We start from the raw sequence: 11741 nt of genomic DNA, 5'->3' as shown, positions 1-11741 counted from the left end.
CGTTTTGTGTCATTTGTGTCTATTGTCGTCGTTTTGTGTCATTTGTGTCTATTGTCGTCGTTTTGTGTCATTTGTGTCTATTGTCGTCGTTTTGTGTCATTGTGTCTATTGTTGTCGTGTATGTTTGTGTTGTGTGGTTTTGGAGTCATTGAGTCTATGTTGTCGTTTTGTGTCATTGTGTCTATTGTTGTCATTGTGTGTATGTTGTCATTTTGTGTCTATTGTTGTCATTCTGAGTCATTGTGTGTATTGTTGTCGTTTTGTGTATGTTGTGTGGTTTTGGAGTCATTGTGTGTATTGTTGTCGTTTTGTGTATGTTGTGTGGTTTTGGAGTCATTGTGTGTATTGTTGTCGTTTTGTGTATGTTGTCGTGTATGTTGTGTGGTTTTGGAGTCATTTGTGTGTATTGTTGTCATTGTGTGTATGTTGTCGTGTATGTTGTGTATGTTTTGGAGTCATGTGTGTGTATTGTAACTCTACACATGTATTAATGACAAACACAGAGTCATTAACACCTTTATTAAAACATCACAACTAATCAATGTGTTGAAGCAGTAAGAAAAAGGCGGCGTGGGGACCCTCAGACGGTCTTCTGCTGGCCCTTCTTTCCAATCAGAGACTTGTGGATGTGGGGGATCACGCCTACAAAACACAACATTTACATCAATTCATATCCCTACAATTACATCAAATTCATATTCATTACATACAAAAATAAACTCATGGTTAAGAATATTCTCAATGAAGGAATGATTAAGAACCAACAACAATAATGGTTTTAAACCAGTGTCTGTACTGAGATTATAACCCTAACCCAATACAATAAACAATTACTGTATATACGTGTCAGCTCACTTTCAAAACACATTTAGTGTGTTTTTAGTGACATTTAGTGTGTTTTCAGTGACATTTAGTGTGTTTTCGGTGACATTTAGTGTGTTTTCAGTGACATTTAGTGTGTTTTCGGTGACATTTAGTGTGTTTTCGGTGACATTTAGTGTGTTTTCGGTGACATTTAGTGTGTTTTCGGTGACATTTAGTGTGTTTTTGGTGACATTTAGTGTGTTTTTAGTGACATTTAGTGTGTTTTTAGTGACATTTAGTGTGTTTTTGGTGACATTTAGTCTGATTTTTGTATTATTCAGTTTATTTTTCTCTCATTTTGTATGGTAAATGGTAAAAATGGTAAATGGTAAAAATGATAAATGGACATGATTTATATAGATCTTTATCACCACTGAAACAGTCTCAAAGCGCTTTACATATCAGCTCATTCACCAGTGTGACAGGACTGACATGCAAGGCACTAGTCGACCACTGGGAGCAACTTATGGTTCAGTGTCTTGCCCAAGGACACTTCGACACATAGTCAGGTACTGGGATCGAACCCCCAACCTCTCGATCAGAAGACAACCCTCTACCACCTGAGCCACGGTCGCCCGTGTTGGTATTAAATGATTTTTTCTCAGTGTGTATTTTATGTGTCAGTTATTTGTGTGTATTTTTGTAGTGATCGTGTGTGTGTTTTGTGTTGATAGAAGGTTCTATGTTTTTCTATATGTCCCAGCATTGGTCTAGATCAGGGGTGGACAAACTTTTTGTCTCAGGGGTCACATGGACTTTTAAAAATTGACAGATGGGCGGGGCCAGCACCCCATTCATACATACATTCTTCTTCTTCTTGTCTAAAGAAGAAATTTATAAAACTTCTGTACTTTTACATTTGTTTTTTTATGCAGGTAAATCATTTCATTTAGTTTTTCAGTTTTGATTTATTTATGAAATATACTGGCATTATGAAACATGATGAAACTTATTCCCTGTTAGTTTTTTAATTCAGATCATGAGTTTAATTTAGTTTTTGATTTATTATGAAATATTACTTGTTCCCTGTTGGTTCAACACATAACATGTGTTATTTGTCAGGATTATTTGGGGGGAAATGGGCACCGGGGGGGGGGGGGACACATTATATATGTGTGTATAAAAGTAGCTCAGTTAAATGAAAAGTATTTGCATGAAAAAACCCTCCAACATAATTTGTTAATAATGGTTATTATCATAATTAGCAGCATGTTTGGAGGAAAAGTGACGGTGGATGTTTTATTCCTTTAAAACCAAAACAGTTTCTTTATAAATAATAAGACACAGACAAAAGTATTTACTTGTCCGTTCATTATTAAACACTCACTGTCGACTCTTCTTTTCTTTGGGCCACTCACTGTTGTAGATGTGTATCGCTGTGTCAGCGCTGTGGTTTTGCACCGTCAACCTCCACCTGGCTCCAAGGCGCTACACTGCCTTAGAGCCAGGTGTATTCACGCGACACCACGTGATCCCACAATAAAACATCAACAAACAGTTTACTTTGATTATTATTATTATTATGTGGAAGAAGTGTTTGTCTGTCCAGATATCTAAGTTTCTGCTTCTACCATCAGTAAGTTCTTCTTCTTCTTCTTCTTCTTTGTGGGTGTGTGATGGTGGTGACCAATCTAACTCTGCTTTCTTCATCATCTTACATATTCTGTCCATACCTAGTAGGATGCCAGGCATCACAGGACTAATTATGATATTATCACAGACTGAGTCCTAATGTTCCACATGTAGTTTATTCAACGAGTGTTGTGGTTTCCCATGGCCATGAAGGCATCATAGTTACGTGCAGCTTTCTCTGCTAATGTTCGTCTTTGTTTACATGTGTTCTGTGTGTTGATTGGCTGGGAGGGTGGGCGTAAGTGGAGATTAGTCATTGATCTCATCAACACCCGTGGGAACATTTGGTTACCACGGGTGTTGATGACGGAGTAAGACGGATCATTTTGTGTTTTCATTGTTTATTTTGGCTTTGACGGGCCAAATGTGAACCGCGGGCCGTAGTTTGACCACCTATGGTCTAGTGTGTGTGTGTGTGTGTGTGTGTGTGTGTGTGTGTGTGTACCTCCTCCAGCGATGGTGGCCTTGATGAGTGAATCCAGCTCTTCATCTCCTCTGATGGCCAGCTGTAGATGACGTGGAGTGATACGCTTCACCTTCAGGTCCTTGGAGGCGTTGCCCGCTAACTCCAACACCTGAGGACACGCCCACAATTACTCATGATGATGGCGGAGAATGAGGAGGAGCTCTTCAGTGATCTGTTTTATACACATTTATAAACTATATACAGTATAATGAAGAGAGCTGCTTGTTAAACAATGACTGATGATGTATCAGGGCCCTAGCTCCGCCCTCTTTCAAACAGTAGTATGACCTACATGTGCTGCTTGGGTGTCTACGTGGTTGACTTTGACATCTTCACAGTGCAACCAACCATCCCCTGTGTGATGGTCTGAACGTGTCTACTCTCCAAAGGTCCTGCAGCAGATGATGGTGTGAAGACAACTAAGGTCACCTCAACATCTGCTGACAATGAAAAGAAGTCCTTCTACAGTTTGGCCACCATCACATAGAGGCAACGTGAGAAACTGATCATTAAATAATGATGAATCAATATTTACTTATACACACTTCATACTTTTATTTTAGAGTATCTGAAACTATGAGTTTCATGCAAAGTGAAGGTAATATTCTTTTCCTATGTGAGGTACAAAGACATTTTATTGTGAGGAAGGAAGGACCTACCTACCTACCTACCTACCTACCTACCTACCTACCCACCCACCTACCCACCCACCTACCCACCCACCTACCTACCCACCTACATGACAGAGACTCTCAGAGGGATTCAAACCAAGAACCTGAAGCTAACAGAGAACGTTTGGTGGCAGAACAAACCCTGCAGCAGTAGCACCACCAGAGATGATCATCTACCACTCAGAGCCATACTGGTGAACTCAGGAGGAACCATTTCCAACAACAGGAAGAAAATCACCCCACAATGTTTCTCAACAAATCATAGACATTAGACACTGATATTTATGTTGTTACTATTTTATTTTACATGTGAAGCAACATTCTATGATTTATTTTATTAATCAGAAGTTCTAAGTGGTTTGCTAAGCCATGTTCTCAGGTATTAATGATTTAGTAACTTCTGATTTTGTTACCTGACATGATAAAGTCAGTGTTGAAGATAAATATTGATTTTCTGCACTATTTAGCCTTAAATATTGTTACTAATAACAGGTAAGATACAGTTGTTCTATAACTGAATAGATGCTGTATTGTCCCTGCAGGGTTTCTCTATAGCACCCATCATATCTACAATCAATCCATGTGATCGTATCAGTGATCAGCAACATAAAACCTGATCAAAGCATCCCTAATTATGATTGAGTAAAGTCAAATACATTTTTTACTATCTCATAATTATGAGATAAGATTTTTACTATCTCATAATTATGAGATGGTAAAAATCTTATTATAGTAGAACAGATTTATGAAATAGATGTGCAGTCATTAGGTGATTATGAAGAATACAGAATTATTATAAATTATTAGTCTCTCCAGGAGTATTTTTAGTGATGGTTACGCTGAAACGCATCATTTCACGGGACATTTTTTCCAAAGTCGCATTTTTTTTCAGCCTTAAAACATACTTTACTCACAATTACGTTAATTGTTTCTACCATTTATAAATACATATTGAGCAGACATGCAAAGACTTTATTATTTTAGCTGATACACTGATCATACCCTGAATAAAAACAGTTTTTAATCACAAGTGCAATACAACAATGCTGAACTTAAGGAATGTTAACGTGCACAACATCAACCTGTCATGGAGACATACTTATTTCATAAAAACAGTAAGCATTAACGTACATACTGTATGTAATCACATTGTGTACTTCCTGTTTGTTCTCCCACATGTGCACTCTTATGAAGCGACGTTCTGTTTTACACGTCTTTAGCCAATATCTAGGTATTTCTATCACACACACGACTCCACTGAATGTTTCTACCGGCACTGGTTGAAAACAGAAGGCATTTTCTTCTTCTTTGTAGGTTCCTAGTAAGCAGCGCAACGCATAGACATAATATACATAGACGCACCACTCTAGAGGTCGGCAGCAGTCGATGCGGCGTCTACGTATACATGTCTATGGCACAAAGCCCATAGTACATCCTCCGCTACTTCCGTAGCAACTCCAAGCGCTAAAATAACGATAAGCGGCCGCATATTTGTTTTTTGTAGCGAAGTTGCAGGAAAGCTGCGGGCTTTTGGAAAAATTGTAATTTTATCATCATTGTGCCCTAGTTTTTAATCAGTTCAATTCTTGATTTGGTCCACTTTTGTGTAATTGTGACAAATTGTCAAATTTCCCCCACGATTTTCAATGACAAATTCATGTGATATAAACAAAAGAAAACTACATTAATCTACAGCTAGATTCCCCTCAAAATAATTCATTAAATGGGTTAATTAGAGATAAATCTACTGCTGGATTATTTAGTCATTTACACAATAATCATTTGTTTTTCTGCAGGTCAAAGTGGATGATCTGAAGTGCAATAATACAGTAATAGAGTACATAAGTTACAGTATGTCAATAACAAGATAGTACCACGTGTAATGGACATTTTATGGGCGTAGACAATTGTGAGTCTAAATTAAACATGTCACATATATATCTATTATATTATATATATCTGTGTGTATACTGTGTGTAGTGCAGATGTTTATAGATGAACTGTTTGCATTGATGGACATTAAATATACATTATAAAGTGGTACGTCAGTGAAAGCTGTGCGCGGTGGGGGCGGAGCCCCTCAGACCTGTAATAACCCATCAACGTAGCCAAGTAGCTACTACACCAGGGTTCAATTACGATTGGAATTGATGACTAATTACCATTATGACAAGACTTTTGTTGTTTTAATCATAATTAAATGGTAATTGATCATTGATAATTGATTTTAAAACTGTCAATTACTATTTAATTGTGATGAAAAACTGAGGAATCATGTTCCAGTTCTACAGATGGTCCACTGTCACTGTGCACCACACGCACACATGCACCTGTGCAGCGCATCCAAGTTTAATTACGACTCAATTACAGTGCGTTCTTTGTGTGTGTGTGTGTTTGTTTTTGGCGTGTTACTACGACCTCCATTAAAGCCAATGAAACTGATAACGGCCAGTCACGTCATTACAATTGGCTGCAGGTGAGTGTGCAGAGTATAAACACAATGAGCTCCTTTGGAATGGGCTATGAACAGAGCCAGACATAACCAGTCGATCACTGAGTGCACGCTCACATTGAAGCAGCAGTAAAAGTGAAGAAGCAATAGATCGTACACATCAGAATCATCATGGAGGGACCAGAACTGATGGACTATGATACCAGGACAGATGTTCAGCTGTGGTTCTCTCTGGGCAGGGGTCTGCAACCTGTGGTTCTGGGGCCTAATGTGGCCCTTTGACTCTTATACAATGGCTCCCTATAGCTTTAAAAAACTATAGAAATAAATAGTTATTTTTTACAGAAGATATTAATGATTAATGACAAATAAAATTATGATATAACTATTTGTTAACGTAAAATAAATCACGTTGTACAATGACTCAGCACATTCCTACAACATCTACAGACCATCAACTTTCCTCCACCTGTGACTAACCTTAAGTTTTAAATCCCTGGTAAGAAACTAAACCAACATAAACACTATTTCTGGAAGAAAATACAGATTTTAATTGTGTGGGAACAGATTCATTTAACCACCAATGTACAGGTTAAATATGTATGTTTTATGTGTGGCAAGAAATGAGTAATTAGCATGTGTTGATCACATGATCATGTGTTATTATATTCATGTTACTTTTTGTAGCCTTTCATATACATTAACTATAAAAATCTACTTTATAAACATTGTGTTTATGTAAACTGAGATGTGTAAGAATTTGAAGATGAAGATACTGTTTTATTTATTTTGTTTTATTTTAAGCTGTTTTTAAGTTTCCATTTACATGATCAATATAAATCAAATGAAATCAAACATTATTCTATATAATTATAACTGTATATAATGTAATACACTGTATTGTCTTCATAGAGAAGGTATTTATGGCTCCAGGAGGACTTTAATCCAGGTGAGATGAGGTTAAATGGTTCCTTGTAGAGTAAAGGTTACAGACCCCTGACCAGGGGAAGAGGGTTAGGAGACCCCACTATCAGAGCTGGACCCTCTCAATTTAGGGTTAGGGCTAGATGAGTTTTTCCGTCATGCAAAAAAGACAAAAAAAAAAAAAAAAAAAAAACGATGATGTGACTTTGCTCTGAATGTCAAAGTGAATTTCTGTGATTGCAACCATGTCAGAAATGAACTGAATAAATAAAAATAAAATAAATAAATAATTCATGGTGAAACAATGCAGATGATGAGTTGGTTATGTTACTGTTAACAGCATTTCTGTAAAATAATAAAACAGAATATACATGTAACCTGTGTTATGCTTTGATGTTATTTAAAAAAAAAAAAAAGAAATGTTACGTCTTTTAAAATGATATAAAATAAATGACCTGTTATTTCAGCCACTGATTGTTGCAGAAAAACTTAATATTGACAATAAAACATTTAGCAAATATATCTCAAGTCATTGTCAATCTTTACTTCATATAAAACTACGGTACGTTAGTTAAGTCAACTATTCATCAGCATGTGTGGCTATTAGGGATGTAACGATTCACTTAACTCCCGATACGATTCTCTCATGATTTTTTCCTTTACAAAATGGGACTGTAGACAAATTTTTTTTTCTGGAAAAAAACTGGAAAATACTATATTATTTTCCTTTTATTTTTCATTGTCAAAAGAATTCCTTGATAAACTTGATAAACGATTCAAAACAATGCAATTTAACTATTTAACTTGAATGAAATAAATAGAGGAATAATACAAATGAAACAAATGAAAATGAAGCCTATTAATTTAAATTCTGGTTCTATAATAAACAATGCAAAATTGCATAATAGTTCTTTTTCTTTTAAAAGTGCAACTGAAAATGTATTTTGTGCCTTAACAATTGGACTTTAAAATAAAAAAAAACGTGATTGCACTGATTTATGTCATATTTGTTTGGACCAGCAGAGGGCGCTGGTAACCCAGTGGTCAGTTGGCATGCAGATATCTTGCAGTGAAGAAGAGAAGCTATGCTAGCAGACAGAGCTAATAGAAAAACCTGACTTTTACAGATATTCAAGTAATATTACAGATATTCTTTTGGTGTTAAAGGGGTAATGAATCATTTATTAACATATTTAAGAGTAGAAGGTGGCCAGAAAGAAAGTAGTAGCAGACTCCGCCCGCCGCCTACACTTCCGGATAGCGCCCTCTGCTGTTTAAAAAAAGTACTGCGATTCAATTGTCAGAAAATCGATATCAACCGTGATACCTATGAATCGATTTTTAACTGCCTTACGATTAATCGTTACATCCCTAGTGGCTATGCTGTACACCAGTGTTTCCCAACCTCTTTTGTCTCATGTACCCCCTGAGGCCTCTCTTCAGATTAGGGGAACCCCTTCGTCACTCCAATTTAGTAACCTTTGTTTTATTTACATGTTAATAGCTTGAAAATGTCAACCCGTATGTTTAACGCACACTAAATATCAATTTTGTGCATTACAATTATTGTATAGCAGAGAATATATTTACCTAAAGTTTATGTAATGTGCGTAACATGTTGGTAACAATTTAGTAGGATATTAAGGCCACAATATTGTTAATTTCATTAATGCAGTTTATTGTCAATGAGTGGAAAAGCTGTTGGATAAGCATGTACAGTGTCTGAAATAGGCTTAAACATGACTCAGCATGTTGGAAATAGATTCATCAATGTTTCCAAGTACCGCCTACAATGTGTTCACGTACCCCTGGTTGGGAACCACTGCTGTACACTACCCCCACCACCCCACCCGTTCAAAAAAAGGGTGCAACCACTGGTAAAGTTAGTGTAGCGTTCTGAATTATGATTACGTGATTAGCATTTTGACCAATTACAATGATTATTTTCCCCTGAAAGTTAATTACATTTAATCACAATTACTGGGCCTGAAATAAATCACCTAATAAACATTGTAAGGGTCATATGATCGCTTTAGCTCAGAAAAATTTATTACAAAATGTTGACTTTTTTTGCCTTTCCCATTTTTATTATTTATAATGCCTGTGCTCATCATATCTGAACTAGTTTTTAGGGTCTTATGATATAATTACCCCAGAAAAATTGAAGTTGCCCCATTTTTATGCCTTATTTGCAAAATTTGTGTGATTTTTTTTTTTTTAAACATTTTTTATGCCTTAGTGAATGTTCAGCCCACTTTGTTATGCCTTGGTACAGACATTTAAAAATAAATAAATAAAATAACATTTCCATGACAATTACAATAGTCAAATTAAATTCAACTTTTTTTTAAACTTTTTTGCCATTTGGAATTAAATTTAACCACAACTTCACAGTAAATACAATTGGGGGAATAAATGGCATTTACACAGGGTTAGAGTGTGTGACGGACCACACAGAAAACACACAAAAATACACACACACAAAAAAAAAAAAACAGACTAAAATAATCAAAATCACTAAAAACTCACAAACAGACAGAAATCTATAAAAACACAACAAAATAAAAACCATTCACCAGGCAATTCATTAAATTTACATTTTTATTTTTTTAAACAAATGTTGGCATTTATTTTAAAATGTGAGACTAATTACAATCATATTTATTATGTATTCAAATATAAGACTTGATTTAATGACAATTAAATCCTTATTTTTAGATGAATTTCAAACCTTCTAAGACTTTTTAAGGACCTGCGGGAACCCTGATTACAATTGTAATTAACTGAACCCAATTACAATTCAATTATGATTACAACAGCAAGATTTATTCTAATACAATTATAATTACATCACAATTGTAATTATTAATTACACGATTATAACCGACCCCAACCCTGAGTAAGTAGTAATTAGACATGGATAATTGAGGATGTAATTGAAATGTAATTGGTGGTGGTAGCCCTACCTCAGCGGTCAGGTACTCCAGGATAGCAGCGCTGTACACGGCTGCAGTGGCTCCGACCCGACCGTGGCTGGTGGTCCTGGACTTCAGGTGTCTGTGGATGCGACCCACCGGGAACTGTAGCGCGCGCGCACACACACACACACACACACACACACACACACACACATATATATATATATATATATATATATATAAACACACTAACACACACACACACTAACACACCTACCTGCAGTCCTGCTCTCTGGGAGCGGGAGATCGCTTTGGTCTTGGTTTTCCCCGAGTCTTTCCCGGCTTTACCTCCGGCCTGGAACACGAGCACACACACACACACACGGTGGTTCCTCCGTTAGCTAGCATGCTAACGCTATGCTAATGCTAAGAGCAGCTAGCACAGTGCTATCGGACCGTGTCCTACTCACCATGGTTGAGGTCTCCTCAGCTCCGCCAGATCAACACACTGCAGCCCTAGCTTAGCTTAGCGTTAGCTTAGCTTTAGCATCGCTCGCTTTAAACGGGGAGGACGCTGAACCTAAACCCTCAGCCAATCACAGGCTGGTACGTGGCAGCGTTACGAAGCCGACTGCCAATTAAAAAGAGTCCAGCCCAGATGGCTCCTGGGTAATGTAGTTTTAAAGACAGAAGCTTCCTTTGTTTGGAGCAGTTTATTGTTAATAATTTACAGTCAATAATTCATCATGTTTGTCCTCCAACTATTTAGTCCCATTAACCACTGGGATTAGTTTAACTTTAGTACTTTGTTTTTAGATGTGTTTCTTTTTTTATATATTTCTTTTGTTTTACATTTTTAACTTATTTTTTGTTTTTGCATATATTTTTTTATGATAGATTTGTTTTTTGTTTTTGTTTTATATTTGTTTTTTGTTTTTGTTTTATATTTGTTTTTTTTTTTTATCATATCTTAGATTTTTATTTTTACTTTTTTACTTATTTTCTTGTTTTTGTTTTGATGTTTATTTTTATTATATATATATTTGTTGTTTTGTTTTTATATTTGCTTTTTATTATGTATTGCTTTTTTTTACTTTTTTACTTTGTTTTTTACTTAATAGTTTACTGTTCAATAATAGTTTTTATATTTGCTTTTTATTATGTATTGCTTTCTTTACTTTTTTACTTTGTTTTTACTTATGTTTGGTGTTTTTTTGTACTTTTTTGTTTCTATATTCATTTTTTTATTGCATGTTTGATTTTTGTGGGGTTTTGTTTTGGGAGGATTAGTTTAGTTTTTATATTTACTTTTTTATAAAATAAGTAAAAATAAGAACCTGGTTTTATCAACAAACTATTCTATAATGTGAACAAAACAAAAATATGTATTTTGAAAACAGGCTAAATAATGTTGAAATCAGGATTCCTATTGATGGCAATCACATTAAACAAGTAAACAAAACTAAATATATTGGCGCTATACTAGACAACCAAACTAGTGAGCAAACGCATATTAAATATGTTCAAAAAAAGATTTTAAAAAGTATAGCTGTACTCAAAATAGTTTACTGTTCAATAATATTACCATATCTAACATACTGTTTAGCAGTTCCAGAAATTGTTTCTTGAAAAAACCTAGATTTTATAACTTAAGACAAAATGAACTATCGATCACTACACACACAGACAACAAAAACCTATTCAGTGTGTCAGTCAGTGGCACCAGCTTATAGAACAGTTTGTGTGTCTTTAAAGCAATTTAAACATAAATACACAAAGTTCATCTTGTCCAAGCATACAGTAAGTGTCAAAGG

At 35.5% G+C, this 11741-nt stretch overlaps 1 protein-coding gene across 1 annotated transcript; it reads right to left on the bottom strand.

Moving 5' to 3' along the window:
- Nucleotides 1–500: 500 nt before the first annotated feature.
- LOC114459636 (histone H2A.Z) lies at nt 501–10542 on the bottom strand. The gene is made up of 5 exons (XM_028441820.1): nt 10398–10542; nt 10205–10282; nt 9976–10089; nt 2942–3071; nt 501–642 (listed from the first exon to the last, which is right to left on the bottom strand). The coding sequence occupies exons 1-5, from the start codon at nt 10398–10400 to the stop codon at nt 581–583; spliced, it is 387 nt and encodes a 128-aa protein (XP_028297621.1). The 5' UTR covers nt 10401–10542; the 3' UTR covers nt 501–580.
- Between the last annotated feature and the right edge of the window lie 1199 nt (nt 10543–11741).

This window comes from Gouania willdenowi, unplaced genomic scaffold (assembly GCF_900634775.1).
Source record: "Gouania willdenowi unplaced genomic scaffold, fGouWil2.1 scaffold_332_arrow_ctg1, whole genome shotgun sequence".
NCBI lineage: Eukaryota > Metazoa > Chordata > Actinopteri > Blenniiformes > Gobiesocidae > Gouania > Gouania willdenowi.
This window is presented reverse-complemented; position numbering and strand designations above follow the sequence as displayed.

What these genes read in the sequence shown, in the direction of transcription:
- LOC114459636 (XM_028441820.1), bottom strand. An exon ending in TGGAGTACCTGACCGCTGAG is followed by an intron (nt 3,072 to 9,975) that starts GTAGGGCTACCA and finishes GCGTGTCCTCAG; the next exon opens with GTGTTGGAGTTAGCGGGCAA. An exon ending in GGCCACCATCGCTGGAGGAG is followed by an intron (nt 643 to 2,941) that starts GTACACACACAC and finishes TGTGTTTTGTAG; the next exon opens with GCGTGATCCCCCACATCCAC.